Source organism: Cervus elaphus, chromosome 5 (genome assembly GCF_910594005.1).
Source record: "Cervus elaphus chromosome 5, mCerEla1.1, whole genome shotgun sequence".
Taxonomy (NCBI): Eukaryota; Metazoa; Chordata; class Mammalia; order Artiodactyla; family Cervidae; genus Cervus; species Cervus elaphus.
Genome location: NC_057819.1, coordinates 1,880,366 through 1,900,486, shown reverse-complemented (window position 1 = coordinate 1,900,486; position 20,121 = coordinate 1,880,366). Strand labels below are relative to the sequence as shown.

Sequence of the window (20,121 nt, the reverse complement as noted above, 5' to 3'; positions counted from 1 at the left end):
GAGAAAGCAAGGAAATTGGATATCGTAGTAGTTCAGCTAAAGGTGAGTTATGGAGGAGGCCAGTCCCCTGGAGGGGGTGGAGAACATGGCCCCATCCAGCCTGGAGAAAATTCTCTGCTGATGGGATAGGTCTTTTTTAAACTGGGAGCCAGGGGCCCAGAAAGGCCAAGCTATTCTCAAGTTTGTTTGCTTGTTTTTTTCCCAGTTGGGCTTTCTCTGAATCTTGGGTTTGGGAATAGGGTTGTTTGTTTCTTTGTTTATTATTTAGTTATTTATTTGGCTGCCCTAGGTCTTAGTAGGTCTTCCCCAATGGCTCAGAGGTAAAAAAAAGATCTGCCTGCAATACAGGAGAGGTGGGCTCAATCCCTGGGTCAGGAAGATCCACTGGAGGAGGAAATAGCAACTCACTTCCGTATTCTTGGAAAATTCCATGAACAGAGGAACCTCTTGGGCTACAGTTCTTGAGGGGTCTCAAAGAGTCAGACACGACCAGCACAGGCACTCACAAGTCTTCACTGCAGCTTGCAAGATCTTTAGTTGTGGTATGTGGGATCTGGTTCTGTGATCAGGAATCCAACCTGGATGCCCTGCCTTGGGAGCAAAGAGTCTTAGCCACTGGACCACCAGGGAAGTCCCTGGAAGTGAAGTGAAGTGAAGTGAAAGTCACTCAGTTGCGTCCAACTCTTTGCAACCCCATGGACTAGCCCATGGAATTTTCCCAGCCAGAATACTGGAGTGGGTAGCCTTTCCCTTCTCCAGGGGATCTTTCCAACCCAGGGATCGAACCCAGGTCTCCCGCATTGCAGGCAGATTCTTTACCAGCTGAGCCACAAGGGAAGCCTAAGAATACTGGAGTGAGTAGCCTATCCCTTCTCCAGGGGATCTTCCCAACCAGGATTGAACTGGGGTCTCCTGCATTGGAGGCAGACTCTTTACCAACTAAGCTATCAGGCAAGCCTGAAGTCCCTGGGGACACGACATTTTCCTCTGGGAGACTTGATTCGAGAATGACGGCATCACAGCCAAAGACCTCAGGAGCTCCAGGCTTGTAGTTGGAGGGGTTTGGCCCTGCAGAGGAAGTGGGAAGATTCCGGGCCCACCCGCAAACCTCATAGATGGGTCTCACGAGGCTTCTGTTTTGCAGGAGGGAAGCGAAGATTAGCCGGTAGCGTAAAGAAGGTTGGTCAGGGCGGCTTCCTGAGGTGGTGACCTGGTCTTTGCTGGTCGCAGAGGTCCACAGGCCCACCCCCGCCTCCACCCTGGGCCGTGAGCCCCCAGGTGGCTGCGTCATCGTTTACTCCTCCTCTGTTTGTGTTCCCCGGGGACTCTGAAGTCCCTCCTCTTTCAGCCCCCTCTCTGAGTGGGGGGAGGTGGCCTGGGCCAACCCTTTGACCCTAAATTCACTGAATGCGCTGGAAGCGCCCTTGATCTCGTTCCCTCCCACCCCGCTCCATTTGACGCAGGTTAGACGCTGATGTCCAGGTAAGGGGACTGACCCGGCGGAGGGACACAGAGACCGTCTCCCCTAACCCTGCCAGGCAGGAAAGGGAACCCAGCTCAGAACCCCGCAGAGGGAAGGCGGGAGAGCGAGGCCGCCGCTGATTGGCCCAGAGTTCTCCGGCGCTGTCCAATGGGCGGGGAGGGTGTGGCCGGGCTCTGATACCTGGAGCCGCGCACATCCCTCGGCTGGGTGACCGGTGGAACCCGCCCGCCGCCGTTCCTGTCCTCGGTCCTGCCAGCCGTTCCCGCCCCCGCCATGGGCCTGGAGCTCTACCTGGACCTGCTGTCCCAGCCCTGCCGCGCCGTCTACATCTTCGCTAAGAAGAACCGCATCCCCTTCGAGCTGCGCACCGTGGACCTGCTCAAAGGTGGGCCGGACAAGCAAGCAGGCCCCGGGTCTGGGGGTGTCCCTGTGGCCCCCCGAGTCGGGCGGCCGGTGCGGGCAGACTCCCATCGGAAACCGTGGCTTCCGCCATCGGTTGTGTATTGTCAGTCTCACCTTTGCCTAGTGAATACCAACAGTTCTTCACACCCAGCTTAAGAGGGAACAGAGCGGGTAGACAGCAGGGCAATGCGGGGTGCGGCTGGGGTCGGGGCTGGGCGAAGAAGCGGAGGAAAGTGGAGCCCTGTCCATACCAGGGCTCGGAGAGAACAATGACGCGGCCTCCTGGTTCCCAGCGGAGGCAGCCCCCATCTCGAGTTTCTGGGCGTGGCTGCCCAGAAGATTGTTCACCTGCATCTGGCCTCCGCTGTACTCCTACCTGTGCCCGCCTAGGTCCCCTCCACTTGGGCAGAATCCCGCGGAGGGGGCAGGGCTGTCACCGGACCGCAGGAGAGCTCTGGATTCAGAGCCTCTCAGGCAGGCCGGGAGGGACACCGGTGCTTGGCTGAGTTTGCCTGCCTTCTGCCTCTGGCGCCCCAGCCTGAGCCGCCTGCTGCTTTGGTGCCACCTTGCTCTGCCTTGGGGTTCCTTGGGGTGAGGGCCGGGCACAGAGGCTGTTTCTGGAGGGAGAATGGATCGTGGTGATCCTGCCCACGGAGGAGAAGGAGCAGAGAGGCTGGCAGGTGGTCCTGTGACCAGGCTGGAGTCCCGCTCCACTGAAGCCTCCGGCTTCACACGCACTACTTGGTGTCCGCTCCGCACAGGCCTGAGCTGGTGGTGGTGGTGGAACGGCTGCAGTATGCAGAAGTGAGCCAGACCGGGGGGCCCTGGTGGGGAAGGAGTCTGGAAGGTTTGGCACAAGAAGGAAAGAGGAGCGGCCTGCGGGAGGCTGAGTGGCTGAGTAGGTCAGGCACTGCTGGTGAGAGGTTTGCTGAGGCCTGGGAACAGCTGTGTGGACAGGTCACTCAGTTAGCAGAGAGGGAGCGGTCTGCAGGGATGGTGGGTCTGATGCAGGGATGGAGTTGACCAGGACTGGGGTGTTCAGCTGCAGAGACTCACCCTCCGCCCAAGCCCAAGTTGAGATGCTCCTTGGCCCAGGTCCCGAGCGAGTGGACACTGGAACAGGGACCTCTGGTGGGGTCGGGGAGTGTCACCCGCTCACCGGCGGAGTGGCCTCCTCTTCCCTGATGGCCCACCCGGACAGGGACCCCAGAAAGTTGGTGCCTGGTTGTTGGGGTGGGGGTGGGCAGAGACCTTAGAGGCCTCACATTTCTCCCCACCTGCCTCACTGGTCACTCCACAGGCCAGAACCACAGCGATGACTTTGTCCAGGTGAACCCCCTGAGGAAGGTGCCAGCCCTGAAGGATGGGGACTTCACCTTGGCTGAGAGGTAATAGGCCCCTGGGCTGCACCTGTCAGCCATCTGTGTGACCACCATTGATGGCTTGGCTCATGGCTTGCGTGTCCCAAGTCCCTGTTCCGGCCCGAGAGGTGGAGAATGGCTTGAAGTGGGCAGAGTTGCCCACAGCTGGGAGGGGCACCTGGTCTCATTCCTGGCACGGCCTGTGCTCCAGGGATGGTGGGGAATGGTACTAGGGTCCTCTGAAGCCCCGTGACACTTCGTTTTCCCCTCGATGCCCTTAGTTCAGATGCTAGGATGGCCCAGTATAGAGCTGTGTGGCCCTGGCTGTCAGCGGATCTCTCTGGGCCACGCATTCCTGCTTGTGTATCAGAACCAGGGAGATGCTGAGGTGCTCCACCCACAGGATCTGGGGAAAGACGTGTGAGGTGAGGGCCTGGTCCCTGTGGAACAGCTGAAGAGTGACTGGGGCATGTCCCCCGCACCCCCCCATGTTCCCCAGTGTGGCCATCCTGCTGTATCTGGCCCGCAAGTATGAGGCCCCTGACCACTGGTACCCCCAGGACCTGCAGGCCCGAGCCCGCGTGGACGAGTACCTGTCCTGGCAGCACACGGCCGTCCGGATGAGCTGCACCCGGGCCATGTGGCAGAAGGTGAGCCCCGGGGCAGGGAGCCCTCCCGGGGTGATCAAGGGGCCAGGCTCTCTGTCGAAACTGAGAACACTAAATCCTAGAAGGCCAGAGATGCTCCAGGGCAACGGACTTGTTTCTGAGAGGGGAAACCGGGGCACAGAGCCTGGGAACGACACCCCCAAGGTGTCTTATCAAAAACACATTTATTTGTTTAGTTGTTTTCAGCTCTGCTAGATCTTCCTTGCTGGGCGCAGACTCTGGAGCACACGGGCTTCAGGACTTGTGGCTCATGGGCCCCAGCACGCAGGCTGAATGGCCCCGAGGCACGTGGAATCTTCCAGGACCAGAGACAGAACCATGTCCTCCCCTGCACTGGCAGTAGGACACTTAACCACTGAACCACCAGGGAAGCCCGCCCCCAACGTGTTTTGATTCCCAAGCTGCTGGAAATGAACCCTACGCCTTCCTGCATATGTCATACTGCCCAGGAATGTTGCCTCTTGTCTGGGAAAAGCATCAAGCCCTCACTTTGCCACACACATACTTTTCAATGGACAGATGTTGAGTGAAAAACCTCAAAGTAGGAAGAAATGAGATATTTCACTAAATATTGATCTAATTTCTGGGTATGCAAAGATTGATAAGCCTAATAACAGTAAGAGACTTAAAGAAAAGGCTCATCAATTTTATATGATGAAATCTGTAGAAGAAGAAAAAAGAAAAGAGAATTAAAGTCAGCAAAAAACACTGGGAGAAATCTTGGCAAAGATATGTTAGAAAGAAGTAACACTCTTGATATTTAAGATGTTCTTAGAAGCCCATCAGACAGAGACAGTAGAAAAATGGGCAGAGGAGACCAGCAGAGATGTAGCTGAAGGACAGAGAAAGGGTCAGTAAATGGATGAAAACATTTAACTTCAGTAAAAACCAAGCAATTGCACATTAAAAGAGCATGCAGATACCATTTTTACTTATCAAATGTGCAGAGGTCTTTGACACGGACTCCGAGCCGTGATCAGTGACCAGCACCCAGCAGTCATCCTGTGCGTGGGGGGACTGAGCACCAAACCCGGGCCCTCAGCAGAGCAGCGAGAGCTTGGAGTCCTAGTACCGGACCGTTGGGGGGTTCCATCCTGGGGCCCATTTGGCCCAAAGAAAGTTTCCATAGCTTTAAAAGCCATGGGCTTCCCTGGTGGCTCAGTGGTAAAGAATCTACCGGCCAGCGCAGGAGACTCGGGTTCAATCCCTGGGTCAGGAAGATCCCCTGGAGGAGGGAAGGGGAACCCACTCTTATAATCTTGCCTAGGAAATCTCATGGACAGAGGAACCTGGCCTCCTACAGCCCATGGGGTCATAAAAGACTTAGACATGACTTAGGGACTCAACAATGACAATAATAGCTGTGGTAGGGGAGGGAGCCTGGTGCATCTGAGGGCCGAATGGAGACAAGCTGAGGAGAGTGAGTATAGACCTTTGCTACTCAAAGTGTGGTCCATGGGCCGGGAGCAAGACGGTCATCTGGGAGCTTGGCAACGCAGAGGCTGCCCCCACCCAAGTGTACTGATTAGGACCATACACTTGAAGCGCATCCTAGAGGGATCTGCAGGCCCGTTCCCACAGACTCCCATCTGAGAGGCCTGGGGTGGAGTGGGGCTGGTTTGGGAGAGTGGGAGAGGATGGCTGCTGCTCTGTGTTGAGACCTTTGCGGGGAGGGGGCAGTAGGGAGCCATGGAAGGCTTTATGCAGGGAGACGCTACGGGCAGACTGGGATTGCAGAGGGATCCCCTGGCTGCCTGATGTGAGGACCCAGGGAGAGGTGGAGGCTGACCATGCGTGAGTCAGCGATGAGGCCTGGGCTGGTGGTGGCTGTGGGTGGGAAGGGGTGGACAGGAGTGAGGAGAAATGCGCAGGATGGCTGGTCAACAGGACGAGAGCCGGAACCAGGCCGGGCCCTAGGCAGACGCTGAGCCCTCTCTCTGCCTGCCAGATGATGTTCCCCGTGTTCCTGGGCCAACGGGTGCCCCCTGAGACACTGGCGAACACTCTGGCTGAGCTGGACAGGTGCCTGCAGCTGCTTGAGGACAAGTTCCTGAAGGACCAGGACTTCCTGGCCGGGCCCCGCATCTCAGTGGCGGACTTGGTGGCCATCACAGAGCTGATGCATGTGAGTGCTGTGGGGTACCCCGGGAGGGAGCCCGTGCACCAGCTCACGTTGCCCTTTCTGGCTGGGGGGAGGGGGGCCCTGGGTGGGTCATGTCCCTTCTGAGCCTCAGGGTCCTCATCTGTGAAAAGGGGCCTAAAAACCCCACCCTGCAGGGATAATGAGCAGTTTCCCGGTGTTTCCTCTAGTGGCAGAGGAGGGAAAACCCACCCAGGGGATCCCTAGGCCTGGTGCAGCCTTCTGCTTCCCTGGGTGCCCGCCCCCTCCACTCAGCTCCCTCTTCTGCAGCCTGTCAGTGCCGGTTGCGACATCTTCAAAAGCCGGCCTAAGCTGGCTGCGTGGCGCCAGCGCGTGGAAGCTGCGGTGGGGGAGGACCTCTTCCGAGAGGCCCATGCGGTCATCATGAAGGCCAAGGACCTGCCTCCAGCAGACACTGCCGTGAAGGAGAGGCTGAAGCCCTTAGCGCAGCTTTTCTTGTAGTGGGTCCCGGCAAGCCTGCCATGGCGCTCTAAGAAATGGTCCTCCCTCCCCTCGGCTGTGGGCCAAAACACAACTCCCCGCTCAGAGTCCAGGCCACAGTGCCCTCCACACGCCAGTCCTGCATGCTTTCCTCCGTCTGTCCGCTAACTTCACCCTTACCCCTTGCACGCTGACTTCCATGTGAACTCTGGAAAGAGCTTTAGTAAACACAAAAGTGACCCTGGCCCTCTCTTGTTTGAAAATTTCCCCTGGTTTCTGCCATGAGGCTAAAGGACAAAGAATGAGTCCTTTAATATGCCCACTTACATAAAATTTTAGATAAGTAGTTGGAATCATTCATACACACCCACATAATTTCAACGACCTTTGTTATTTACAATTCAAACAATTTTCCAACGCTGATGAAAGTACCACGTTTGGCCACATCAACAGACATCCACGTTTTCAATAACAGCTTTTGCTTCACCTATAAAAAATACAGGGCCCCATAAACATTGCTGGTAATTCGACCGGGGCTTTGGCTGGCTATCACCCCCCGCTGGTGGGCGATCCTTCACCATGAGGCAAGGTTGCCACAGGCACAAGAAGCCACAAGGGTGTTTTTGTCCGCGGGTACCAGGTAGGGATGCAGTGAACCCGAGGGTCTCTGCCCAGCCCCACTCGAGCCCCCAGACGTCACCAGGTCTGATCAAGAGAAGAGCATTTTCCCACTTCGATCGTGAGTTGCCCGACGCAGAGACAACTCATTCAAAAAAAATTTTAATATTCCGTGACGATGTAGCATTGTCAGGGTGGAGCCTGGGGATGGCCCCTCCGGGTGTGTGTGTGTGTGTTTGGGCGTGTTCAGACCTCCACCTAAATATTACACAAGAAGTGCTGGAAAGCCACAGGGGACAGGAAACCACGGCCAGGGCGGCTGGAGTGGGGGCGCGGGCGGGGTCTGGCGTGTGGGCGGGGCCTGGCGCGCCAATACCTCTTTGGGGGCGGGGTCACATGGAGGGGGTCGGGCTACAACACTTCCGGAAATCGGCGCCAGCCCTTGCGGAGGCTGTCAGCCGAGACCCGGGGGAGGTAGCCCAGGCAGCCAATCAGGGGGCGCTGCGTTTCTGTTCAGCCAATGAGGAGAGCAGGTTCCGTGGCACCCCCGCCCCGTGGCTACCAGTCGCCGGACCTTCAAGAACACAGACCCGGACCCCGCGCCCGTTCGCACCTTTCCCGCTGGACATGCCGTTCGTTGAGCTGGACATGAGCTTGCCCGCCGGCCGCGTTCCCGCGGGGCTGGAGAAGCGGCTCTGCGCGGCCACTGCCGCCATCCTGAGCAAGCCTGAGGACGTGAGCCTGGGCCGGGGAGCACGGGGCGGGGAGGAGGCTGGCGGACCGGGGTCGGGCTCTGTCTGCGACCCGCTTCCCCAGCGTGACCCCGACTCTTCCGCGTCCGCCCGCCCGCCGCCTGCCGCCAAGTCCGACCTCCCGCACTCCAGGGCCCTGTGGCCCCGCTCGCAACACGTGCTCCGTGTCGGCTTGGCCAGCCGTGACCCCGAAGTGACCTCCAAGGACCCCGACTCGTGCCCCAGCCCTGACCCCCGTGGAGCCCGCGCGTCTGCACCCCGCGCTCCCCCACGCCGCGCTCCCCAGGTCCTCAGCACGATCCCCGCCTAACGCCGGCTTCAGGCTAAACTCCCGTATCCCCGCAGCGCGTGAACGTGACGGTGCGGTCTGGCCTGGCAATGGTGGTGAACGGCTCGGCGGAGCCCAGCGCCCAGCTGCTCGTCTCCTCCATCGGTGTGGTGGGCACGGCCGAGGAGAACCGCGGCCACAGCGCGCGCTTCTTCGAGTTCCTCACCAAGGAGCTGGACCTGGCCGAGGACCGGTGCGTAGGGGGGCAGGGAGAGGACCCTCTTGGGACTGCTGTGCCACTGGGGGCCGGGATCCCACCTCAGGCCCCTCCTAGGTTTGGGGGAAAAATTAATTCCTCACCCTGGACAAGAAGGATCTGGTGTCGCCTGGCCCCTTGACCCCATGGGCCTGTGGACAGCCCACCTTGAGAGTGGTGGTGGAATTGAATGAATTCCTGGCTCTGCAGTGGTTCCTGTGACACCTGGGCAAGATATGGCCTCTGGGACCTCAGTGTTTCCATCTGTGAAATGGGAAGGCTCCCCTTTAACCACTACTGGGGGCACTGCGTGGGATGACACTACTGTGCCTGCCTTGGCAGCTGGCAGGGCGGAATGTTGCTACCCCGACAGAACCAAAGCCACTTATCATCTGCCCTCTGGTTTTTCCATATGTTAGGAAAACAGGAGTAATCTTCTAGGACTTCTCTAAGCTGGACAGGAGGAATTCTGGGTATGTCCTGAGGTTGTGACCTTTGGGTCCGATGCAGCCGGGGGAATCCAAACAAACCTGGAAGTAAACCGTGTCTGGTTTGTAACCTTCTCTTCTGTGAATAGAGAGGCATGGATTAAATGGTTCCCCAGAAGCCCTCAGTGGTTGTTTTTCAGTCATTCAGTTGTGTCCACCTCTTCGCGATTCCATGGACTGCAGCACACCAGGTTTCCCGGTCCTTCACCATCTCCTGGAGCTTGCTCAAACTCATGTCCATTGAGTTGGTGATGCCATCCAATCATCTAGTCCTCTGTCGTCCCCTTCTCCTGCCTTCAATCTTTCCCAGCATTAGGGTCTTTTCTAATGAGTCGGCTTCTAATAAGAATCCCCTATGGCTCCCAAACCTGGGATTCTGTGGCAAGGTCATGGTTTCTTCTTGGGTGAAAAATATTCCTGAGCCGAGTCTATGCCTATGAGGAACTAACTGCAGAAGAATCTTGAAAGAACCTTTCAGAATAGAGCCTTTGTTGGCCCAGAAAGAGTGGGTGAAGAATGGTCACTTCTGGGGGTGCTTAGACCTGGTCCTTAATCTGGGGAGCCATAAGAATTCTAACAACGATAAGTAACCTGTAATTTACCACATACCAGAGATTTGATAGATAACTCACATGCATGACCCCATTTGATCCCTAGAAGTTTTGTGCCTTTGTCTATACCCCCCATGTGGACATGCCATCCCATTATGGGGACATCTCATCCCATAATGGAGATAGCTCCATTATGCCCATTTACACATGGGACAACTGAGGTTGTCATGTATACCTCCTTGGCCCTAGGCTATCCTGTTTCTGCACAAGGAACTTCCTATCACTTCTGGGAGAGGAGCTCATTCACTCACTCTGCAGATATGTGGGGATGAGGGGAGGGAGGTGGTTATGCCTGGACTTCTTGAGCCAGGCTTTGCAAAAACAGGGGCTGGGATACTGTTCCTGGGGGCCTGCAGTTTGGAAGAGAGAAGGCTCCCCTGTGAACCCACATACAGTGACCACAGAGGCTGCCTGTCTGTTCTGGGTGGGTGATGATGGTGGACAGTCACCATTCCACCCCTGACGTGCCCACTGCCCTGTCTGGGGTTGGGGGAGAGTGTTCATGGGGTGAGACAGGCTTGCAAAATGCCTGGTGGGGCTAAGGCAGGCTCCTTGGAGCCCACAGTGGGACTGTCTGGCTGGGGGGTGTTAGAATGTAAGGAGTTAGCCAAAGAGCTGATGATATCTTTTTTCTCCATCTCCTGAAGGATAGTGATCCGCTTTTTCCCCTTGGAGCGCTGGCAGATTGGCAAGAAGGGGACAGTCATGACCTTTTTATGACGGGCGTGTAGGGCACCCAGGGCCTCTGAGCTGACAGCCCTTCCAGAGAGGCCTCCTGGCAGCGAGGGCCTGGTGGACAGCAGCTTCTGGCACCTCTGTGTGGTTCTCCTCCCCATCCTCACAACAAATAAATGAAGAGAGCTTTGTCTCAAACCTGACTTCTCTGCTTCCCTTTACCACTGCCTCCTCCCACCCACACCCCCAGGCATTCTGGGTCACTCCCGGCAGCAGGTTGCTTTATGAGGTGGGGACCTTAAGGGAACCTGGGAGGTGGGAGGTTCCTGTCCTCAGGGGCTGTGTTTCATGTCTTACATTTGGCTGCTGGAATCTGAGGGTGGAGGGCTTCTTGGAGGCGCTCCTCTTCATGCCCCTGTTCAGGCTGGTGGGGAGCGGCAGGCAGCTGGTCCAGCCTGGGCCTTCCTGCAGACTCTGCTGACCCGACATTCCCGTCCTCAGCCTGGGCTTCAGGGCCCTTCCCTGGGCATTGTGACGCCCATCATCTCCTGTGCGTTGTGCTGAGAATTCTCTGTAGCTGTGTACCTTGTAAGATCCATGTGCCAAATGGCAAGCCCAGAAATGCAGCCTCTGCTTCTAGAAATGGAATGAATGGAATCTTGTTACTGCCCCCGCCCCTGCCCCCAATCTAAAGCGCATATCATGCTTTTGCATTTCGGAGGACACAGAGGGTGGGGGAGGCGTGGCATGGAAGTCTCCTTTTCAGCTTTCTTTCAGATGCAGAGTTTACATCTCTGGTCAATACTTTCCCTGCCCCCGTTAAAGCTTTGATCATCCTTGTGCACCAATGAAATACCAAACTGATTTGCAGTCTGTGCATCTGCCTGGTTAATAAGTTTCCTAAGGAATGTGCCTTACCTGACCACCGCTGTTGCTCAGTGGCTCAGTTGTGTCCAACTATTTGTGATCGCAGCATGCCAGGCTTTCCTGTCCTTCACCATCTCCTGGAGCTTGTTCAGACTCATGTCCACTGAGTCAATGATGCCATCCAACCATCTGGTCCCCTGTCATCTTCTCTTCCTGCCTTCAATCTTTCCCAGTATCAGGGTCTTTTCAGCTTCTCTCATCAGGTGACCAAAGTACCAGAGCTTCAGTTTCAGTAGCAGTCCTTCCCAGTGAATATTCACAGTTGACTTCCTTAAGGATTGACTGGTTTGATCCCCTTGCAGTCCAAGGGACTCTCAAGAGTCTTCTTCAGCACCACAATTCAAAAGCATCAATTCTTCAGCCCTCATCCTTCTTTATGGCCTAACTCTCACATCCATACTTGACTACTAGAAAAACCATAGCTTTGACCACCGCTGAGAACTTGTTAAAAGCTACAGCTTGGAGGTCCTACCCCTGGCTCCCTATCCCAGCTATCTCTGCACTCATTCCTTCTGCCTGCATGGATGTCCTGCTTCCCAAAGGGCTTCAAGGAATGTTTGTGGATGGGATGTAAATGAGTGGTTGAAGCACTCAAGCTCAAGGAGGGATTCAGGCCTAAACTTTCCAGGACCCCATCAGTGAGTGAGGTCATCAGTTTGCTGTGACGACTGGCCCCTCCCCCCATGCGGGCATCATGGCCCCCCATTTTGCCCCTTGATAACAGCTGCATGAGACTCCTGCATGGCCTGCACTGTTTCTCAGCTCAAACCTTTGCCACACAGCTCCCTGCTCCTTGGACCGCCCTCCCCATCTTTTTTCAACTTTCACTTCAGAACATCTTTTGCAATACAACTCAGGGGTGAGAGCTGCATCCAAGAATGCAAGTTATCTCTGAAACTTTGAACCCATCTGTTCATGGTCTAAACCCTCCCACCACCACCACCACCTCCCACCCAGCTTATACCCTAAATTAAGGTTGGTGACTCAGTTATTTTTGTACTTCCTGGCATATCAATAAAGTTTTATTGTACTGAACTGTCTACCAGTTCTTCACCATGATTTTACTAAAGTCAACGAGAAAGCCATAACATTCGTTCTTTAAATCACTCTTACTGGACTCAAGCCTCTATGAATGTCAACCAGTGTGAAGCCCCTTCTTAAAACATGTAGCTCCCAAGAGTGTTGCCCCCCCCTCCCCCCCAAGTCCCAAGCCCCATGTCGGAAACCCTTCAGATCTGCTTGTATGTTGTGGAAATGGATCCTTTGTCAGGTGTTTCATTTGTTATTATTTCCCATTCTGAGGGCTGTCTTTTCACCTTGCTTATCCTTTGCTGTGCAAAAGCATTTAAGTTTAATCAGGTCCCACTTGTTTGCTTGTTTTTATTTCCCGTGAATCTAGGAGGTGGGTCATGGAGGATCTCGCTTTGATTTATGTCATCAAGGTTTCTGTTTGTGTTTTCCTCTAAGAGGTTTATAGTTTCTGGTGTTACATCTAGGTCTGCCCTTTTTTCCTCTGCGTCAAGAATTGCTTGTGTATCTGTGCCTTTTAAACTTCAAATCCTTTTCGGAACAGGGTGAGGCACGGGCAATGTCAAGAAGGATGCTCTTCCTTCCCCTGTTCCCTCCAAGTGTCCCCACGTTGCCACGGCCTCCACAGCACCTGTCCGAAGGCTGAAACAGTAGTGCGCTACTGTTACTACTGCGCAGGGTAGTTACTGTGCAGGGCCGCGGGCCTGGCCCAGCCAACGGGCGCCTCCTGCATAACAGGACAGGCGGGAGCTGGCGGGAGCTGGCGGGAGCTGGCGGGAGCTGGCGGGAGCTGGCGGGAGCTGGCGTCGAGTCCGCAGCCACGCTCGGACCTCTGCGCGTGGCCGCGTCCGCAGGCAGGCCGGGCGCCGCGCGCCGGATGGCGCGTGCGCGCTCTCTGATTGGCCGGCGGAGCCGGCGCCTGAGCCAATGGGAGCGCGCCTTGTTGTCAGGCGCGCAGCCGGCCGGCGCGGGGGGTCTGGCCACACAGGCGGTTGCTGTGGAGACGCCTGGTGAGCCCTTGGGCGACAGGGTTGTGGCGGCCCGGGGTTGGGGCGCGACTCTGAGGGCCGGGGTGGGGGCGGAAGCCTGAGGTGCGGCGGGCGCGGGGCCCGGCTGGGCTGGCGCCCGGGCTCCCCGCGAGGAGACCGAGGCCGGGAGCCGGAGCGGCCCGGCGGGGGCCTCTAGTCAGCTCCCTGCCCCGCCTGGCGGCCTGATACTAGGGCCAGCGGTCGCGGCGGGGCACCGCGGCGGGAGCCGCCGTCCGGACCGCGGTCGCGGCGCAGGGCCCCAAGCCCCCAGCCTCGCGTCCTTCCACTTCACCTTCGCGGCGGCGCTGCGTGGTGAGCGCCGCTCGCAGGTGGAAACCGAGGCCGAGAGGAGGCGCGGCCGCTGATGTCCCGAGCCCCCGGCGCCCCCCGTGGCCCGGCGGCTCCAGGCTCCGGGCCGACCCTGGGCCCGATCGAGTCTCCGCACCGCGGCGCGGGGCGCTGCGCAGGCGGCTCTGAGGCCCCTCGCTTCTGGGGCGCCTGGGTCACTGCAGGGCGTGCTGTGTATGTGGCTTACACGCGGCTGGGCTTCCCTCCGTGTGACCCTTCTTTTGGTTGTTGCTCAGTCGTGTCCGACGCTTTGCGACTCCATGGACTGCAGCACGCCAGGCCTCCCTGTCCATCACCAACTCCTGGAGCTTGCTCAAATTCATGTCCATCGAGTCGGTGATGGCATCCAGCCATCTCATCCTCTGTCGTCCCCTTCTCCTCCCAACTTCAATCTTTCCCAGCATCACGGTCTTTTCCTGTGAGCCGGCCCCTCTTTGTTTTTTATATTATTATTATGTCTTGTGACTATAATGTGTATACTTCTAATGATATAAGTACTTGGTGGCTCTACATTGTCTAGTACTGCGGACACAGCCAAAGACAGTATCCAAGAGAGGGGCAGTGTTTCCATAACATTTTATTTAAGGACACCGAAGTTTGAGTCTTACGTAAGTTTTATGTAGTTTTCATGTGTCCCGAAGTTTTTCAACCATTTGAAAATGTAGAAATCATTGTTTGCTCACTAGCCCACTGTTTTGCTATAGCCCAAGAGCAGAGAATGGTTTTTACATTTTTAAATGGTTGAAAAGCAAACTCAAATTAGGTCCATCGTCCCCCGCTACCCCCCATCCCTAAGACTGGGAATGCAGGATCATATGGTAGCTCTATTTTTAGTGTTTTAAGGAACCTCCATATTGTTCTCCATAGTGGCTGCACCAGTTTACACTCCTGCCAACAGGGTAAGAGGATTTCCTTTTCTCCATGCCCTCCGGCATTTGTTGTTTGTAGACTTTTTAATGATGGCTGTTCTGATTGGTGTGAGGTGATGCCTCACTGTAGTTTTGATTTGCATTTCTCTAATAATTTGAAAACTAAGGTCATGGCATCTGGTCCCATCAGTTCATGGCAAATAGATGGGGAAACAATGGAAACAGAGGCTTTATTTTTGGGGGCTCCAAAATCACTGCAGATGGTGACTGCAGCCACGAAATTAAAAGACACTTGTTCCTTGGAAGAAAAGCTATGACCAACCTAGACAGCATATTAAAAAGCAGAGACATTACTTTGCCAACAAAGGTCCGTCTAGTCAAAGCTGTGGTTTTTCCAGTAGTCATGTATGGATGTGAGAGTTGGACTATAAAGAAAGCTGTGCGCCGAAGAATTGATGCTTTTGAACTGTGGTGTTGGAGAAGACTCTTGAAGTCCCTTGGACTGCAAGGAGATCCAACCAGTCCATCCTAAAGGCAATCAGTCCTGAATATTCATTGGAAGGACTGATGCTGAAGCTGAAACTCCAATACTTTGTCCACCTGATTCGAAGAACTGACTCATTGGGAAAGACCCTGATGCTGGGAAAGATTGAAGGCAGTAGGAGAGGGGGATGACAGAGGATGAGATGGTTGGATGACATCACCGACTCTATGGACATGAGTTTGAGCAAGCTCTGGTAGTTGGTGATGGACAGGGAAGTCTGGCGTGTTGCAGTCCATGGGGTTGCAAAGAGTCGGACATGACTGAGCAACTGAACTGACTGAATAATGAGTGATGTTAAACATATTTTCATCTGTCTTGTGCATACTTAGTCACATCCGACTCTTTTTGACCCCATGGACTACAGCATGCCAGGCTCCTCTTTCCATGGGGATTCTTCAGGCAGGAATACTAAAGTGGGTCACCATGCCCTCCTCCAGTGGATATTCCCAACCCAGGGATGTAACCCAGGTCTCCTGCATTGCAGGCGGATTCTTCACCATCTGAGACACCAGGGAAGCCCCATGTGTCTTTTGGCCATCTGCATTTTTATTTTTGGGTGTGCTGGGTCTTCGTTGCTATGTGGACTTTTCTCTTGTTAGGGTGAGCCAGGGCTCCTTTCTGTTTGCTGTGTGCAGGCTTCTCACTGTGGCGGCTTCTCTTGTTTTGGAGCATGTGCTCTGGGGTGCCTGGGCTTCAGTAGTTGCGGGTTGAGAACTCCATAGCGCAGGCTCAGTAGTTTTGGCACACGGGCTTAGCTGCCCCATGGCATGTGGCATCTTCCCCTACCAAGGATTGAACCTGTGTCCCCTGTTTTGGAAGCATGGAGTCTTAACCACTGGACTGTATGTCAGGGAAGTCCTGTATGTCTTCTTTGGAGGAACGTCTATTTAGAGCTTATGCCTATTTTTTGATTGTGTGTTTCTTTTTTTGATATTGAGCTGTGTGAGCTGTGTTTGTATATTTTGGAAATTAATTCGTTGTCAGTTGCAGCATTTGCAAATATTTTCTCCCATTCTGTAGGTTGTCTTTTAAACTACACTTAGCCTTAGTGGAAAGTTGCAACAATGATACAGTGAGTTTCCAAATGTTTCTCAGCCTGCTTCCCTAACTGTAACGTCTTATGTAATCCTAGTGCAATTTTCAATAAAAGGAAACTCATACTGATACTGTATTATTAACTGTCACTTTCTACATAGTCACAACCCTAGTTCTTATTCAGTGTTTTATTAACTTCTTGACCTTGCTACTTTTTGTCTGATGTTGCTCAATTTAGGCTTGTCTGCTATTTTCTCATGATAAGAAGTTATGCATTTTAAGCCAAAATAACACAAACATGTTCTACCTGTGGGGTAAGATTTTAGAAATGTTCATATTCTGAATACTTTATTTTCCACTATGAACATATTCTGTTACCTGTATAGATTTTGTGGAGACAGGCATAGGTATTCCACCAATCAAGTTATCTTCTATTTGGCCACATGAAATGCCCATTTCTCCCTTATGTGTCCACTGAATTGGTAGGTATGTTATATTCCCAAATAAGATGTGTATAAAGTTCCTAGAATTCGAAGAAAAAATGTCAGTGTTCTCCCAAATACACCTGGATGCCAGCCTCTATGAGGTTAACTCCTCGGATGATTTTCCTATTGATGCAAAAATAAATAGCTGGATTTTAAAAGATCTGTGTTCTGGACGATAAATAATCCCTTTGCATGTGCTATGGTTTCTACTTTTCTCTTGCTCCCGACCACGTGCCCCCACCCCGCCCCCTCCCTCTGACTGTTTGGTGGTCACAGTGTCCATCACAGTGTAGTTTATGGTGAAGCCACTGTTTCCAGAGTTAATCAGCAGCATGCGTTGCTTGTAAATGTAGAAGCCAGGAGATGAAATAGCTATCAACCTAGTGGGGTTGTGTCTTCCTTGTCTGTGAAGAAGACTGTGCTTTTTTCCTTCCTTGTAAGAGCCCCTGGAGAAGCCAGAGCCCGTGTGGAGGTCGTAGCTGTGAGCTCTGTTGGCGGGAGCCGTAGTCGTTTTGTTTTATACGAGTAGAGCACGCATTCAGTCCCTGCCAAGGCTCAGCTATACCGCCTGCTGGGCCCACGCGGGGTTCTGTGGTGACCCCCGGTTGGGCCGTTTCCAGGCACCTTGCTCTGCCCTCCCTGGAGCGTTTGGTGGTGCTGCGTCTTCATCCCACCCCTCAAGCTGGAGCCCTGTGTTCCCCGGCACCCTGCTGCTCCCTGAAGGCCCCTGAGGGCCCAGTTCTGTGGGTTTCCTCCTGGGACGTGCCGCCTGCACCCTGCTGCCTCAGTCAGGCTCCTGCCCTGTCTCCTTTATCAGACCTCACAGATCCGTGAGTGTGGGTGTGTGCACACATCTGGTACCCAGCACCACCATCCTCACCCTGTTCCCGGCAGGAGTCACCCCCATCCGTCCCTCTCCCCTGGCCCCCGCCTCCTTCCTGCTTCTGTGGCCTCCTTCCTGGACGGTGCACATAAATGGAATCAGCAGTCTGTGGCCTTGGTCTTCTTTTAATGGCTGCGTTCTCAAGGTTCATCCAGGTGGTAGCAAGTGTAGTCTGTTTTATGACTGAATAATCATCCATTGGCTGCATGGACATACCACGTTTTCTGTATCTGTCAGTTGATGGACATTTGAGTTGTCCCCACCTTTAATCTGTCATGAATAATGCTGCTGTGAACATTCATGGGCGAGTGTTGGTGTGGACATGTTTTCCTTTCCCTTGGGAGTGGAATCTAACATTCTGAGCAACTGCCACTGCCAGTAGGTTTCACTGTTTTTCATTCCCATCTGCAGGGTGAGGGTCTGATTTCTGCACGTCCTCACCAGTCCTATCGTTTTTTACAGATTTCACACTGGTCTGCCTACCTCTAAGTTTTTCCTTGATATTTCCCATCGTTTTTTCTTTTATGTTTCCCTCCCGCCCTCCAGGCCCCGGTGTCCCCGCCTGCACCCCAGTGCTGTTCCTTCTGGGTCTTACCGCAGACCTTCCTCCTTCACATTCCCCCATCCCTGCGGGTGACTTGTTCTCTGTCTGCTGCCTGTGTTTCCATTTTATTCAACTTTTGAGGAAATCACTGTTTGTTGAGCTGCGTGTGCTGAGCAGTGAGCCCTGGGGCGGTGTCAGGCTGTCTCCTCCGTGTCCCCGGGGCCTTGTCCGGCCAGTGTGGGTGCCCAGCCCAAGACCAGGGGCTCCCTAGGCGACAGACTGCAGAGCTGTCCCAAGGCCCGCTAACCTGTGTGCCCAGAGCCAGAGGCCTGTGGTTTTGGACTCGGGTTCCCCGTGGCCCGGCTCTTCCTGGACGCCCCCCACCTCAGCCTGTCCTGCTTCCTCCCTAGGAGCCGTGTGGGCTGGCCCTGCCCTGCTGCTGGGTGGTGCCGGAGGCTCTGACGATGGTATGTGCTGGTGCTTGGCCGTGGCACTCCAGGGTGAGGGGTGGGTTCTTGGGTGGGCCCTGAAGGCCGTCCTTCGAGGGTGTGGGTGTCCGCCCTCCTGTGGGTGGTTGGCAGGGCCACGTCTCTGTGGCAGAGAGACACAGCCCCTGTCACTGGAGTCTGTTTTTCTGATGCCTGGGTCTTCTGCTGCATCAGGCCATTGCTGGGTGTCCCCAGCCTGCCCCTTCTGTAGTGGACACGTTCCCTAAGCAGGTCGGTGTGGTCCCTTCAGAATGTTCCGGTTTGCCTTTTCCCTGGGTGGTCACCCGTCACTCAGCCCCACAGCTGGGGAGGCTGCAGCTGTTTGAAGTGGACTGTGTTACAGAGAGCTGTGCGCCTTGTGGGCTACTGACGAGATGAGCCACCTTTCATCTGAAAGCAGCTCTTCTCCCCCCTCATACCTCTGCCTCTAGATTCGAATTGCAGCCTTAAATGCCAGCTCCACCGTCGAAGACGATCATGAAGGAAGCTGTAAAAGTCACAAGACCCAGACGAAGGAGGCGCAGGTGTGTGGTCACGGGCTCCTCTGCAGCTGGCCCTGGAGTCTCGTTTCCCTCTTGGGGTCTGTGTTATTCTGGCTGGTGTGGCCACACTCCCACAGGGTGCCCGCGCGGCTCCTGGAACCTTGGCCTTGCTCTGGCTGTGGCCTCGGCGTGCTGCCTGCCATTGCTCAGACTCAGCTGAGCCCATGTTGTTCGGTCCACCTGGGGGGCCGCGGAGCAGTGAGCCCCTGGGAGGGCGGAGCCTCAGGACCATCTCCAGCACTGCGAGTGCGGGTCGCCCAGCCTTGAGTGCAGCCCCTCACACACTGTCGGCCTAAAACGACACACCTTTGTGCTCTCTAAAAATGTCCCCCGTCTTGGTTTTCAGGAAGCAGAGGCTTTTGCCTTGTACCACAAGGCCCTGGATCTGCAGAAGCATGACCGATTTGAGGAGTCCGCCAAGGCCTACCACGAGCTGCTGGAGGCGCGCCTGCTGCGGGAGGTGAGGCCCCGGGCTTTCCCGCCTGCGGAACGCCCTTCTCGCTGGGGTGCTCCGAGGCCTGGCGAGTCCGGAGAAGCACGCGGAACAGTTCTAGGGACAGAGTGACAGCCCCAAATGCCAGCTGCCCTTCCTGCTAGGGCTTCACAGTCTACCAGGTGGGGGCGCTCTGTCCTCACAGTGTGGCGGCGCGCTGCGGATGGTCCAGGGCCTTCCGCTTAGTGAAGCGCCGGAGCCGGAAGTGGTGTGGGGTGCGCTGGGCGGCCAGCACACAAGTGCCGTAAACATCACCTTCCGGGCTCGGGCCCTCGGGCGTGACGGGCGTCCGGAAGTGTCCCCTCCCTATTGTTTGCTGCCTGGATGGCCTGCAAACTGCCTCTCAGGGGTCTGGCCTTTCTCCTTTGTGTGCTCGGAGCTGGGGCGGGGGTGGAGGGGTCCTTGAAAGACCCCTGGGGCCATACTGTTTTCCAGTGGAGGGTGGTTCTGGACTGGCCCCCAGGCCTGCACGGAGGCCAGGGGCCCTGCTGACCGCCCGCGGAGGCTTCAGGGCCTGGCTCTCACTTTGCGCCTCTCTGCCGCGTTCCCAGGCGGTTCCTGGTGATGAGAAGGAGGGGCTGAAACACCCTGGGCTGATGCTGAAGTACTCCACGTACAAGAACCTGGCGCAGCTGGCTGCCCAGCGGGAGGATCTGGAGACGGCCATGGAGTTCTACCTGGAGGTGTGCCCCGTGGGTCTTCGGCAGCCCTTGGGGGCTGCGTGGCTCCCCTGTCATCCCTGG

At 55.5% G+C, this 20,121-nt stretch overlaps 3 protein-coding genes across 8 annotated transcripts in view; all 3 read left to right on the top strand.

Moving 5' to 3' along the window:
* Window positions 1–1,637: 1,637 nt before the first annotated feature.
* On the top strand, window positions 1,638–6,739 carry GSTT2B (glutathione S-transferase theta 2B). The gene is made up of 5 exons (XM_043901195.1): window positions 1,638–1,868; window positions 3,186–3,273; window positions 3,746–3,896; window positions 5,863–6,039; window positions 6,325–6,739. The coding sequence occupies exons 1-5, from the start codon at window positions 1,757–1,759 to the stop codon at window positions 6,514–6,516; spliced, it is 720 nt and encodes a 239-aa protein (XP_043757130.1). The 5' UTR covers window positions 1,638–1,756; the 3' UTR covers window positions 6,517–6,739.
* Window positions 6,740–7,485: 746 nt separating this feature from the next.
* Window positions 7,486–10,361, top strand: LOC122693614 (D-dopachrome decarboxylase). 2 transcript variants are annotated; one of them, XM_043901194.1, is made up of 3 exons: window positions 7,486–7,848; window positions 8,211–8,386; window positions 8,809–8,995. In XM_043901194.1, exons 1-3 carry the CDS (start codon window positions 7,510–7,512, stop codon window positions 8,828–8,830), a joined length of 537 nt encoding a protein of 178 aa, XP_043757129.1. In that variant the 5' UTR covers window positions 7,486–7,509; the 3' UTR covers window positions 8,831–8,995. The 2 variants fall into 2 exon arrangements, with proteins under 2 accessions (XP_043757129.1, XP_043757128.1); XM_043901193.1 differs by lacking the exon at window positions 8,809–8,995 and adding an exon at window positions 10,136–10,361 and having other exon boundaries at window positions 7,510–7,848.
* Window positions 10,362–13,069: 2,708 nt separating this feature from the next.
* The window catches only part of CABIN1 (calcineurin binding protein 1), a 70,760-nt gene continuing 63,708 nt past the window's right edge, over window positions 13,070–20,121 (top strand). For 4 of the 5 annotated variants that reach the window (XM_043901190.1, XM_043901192.1, XM_043901191.1 and 1 more), the window contains exons 1-5: window positions 15,489–15,508; window positions 18,266–18,322; window positions 18,775–18,867; window positions 19,232–19,345; window positions 19,930–20,061. In XM_043901190.1, coding sequence (XP_043757125.1) covers window positions 18,320–18,322; window positions 18,775–18,867; window positions 19,232–19,345; window positions 19,930–20,061 — 342 coding nt within the window. In that variant the 5' untranslated portion in view covers window positions 15,489–15,508; window positions 18,266–18,319. Of the gene's footprint in view, window positions 13,130–15,488; window positions 15,509–18,265; window positions 18,323–18,774; window positions 18,868–19,231; window positions 19,346–19,929; window positions 20,062–20,121 lie in introns of those variants that run through there. The other variant, XM_043901189.1, reaches the window with a different exon arrangement.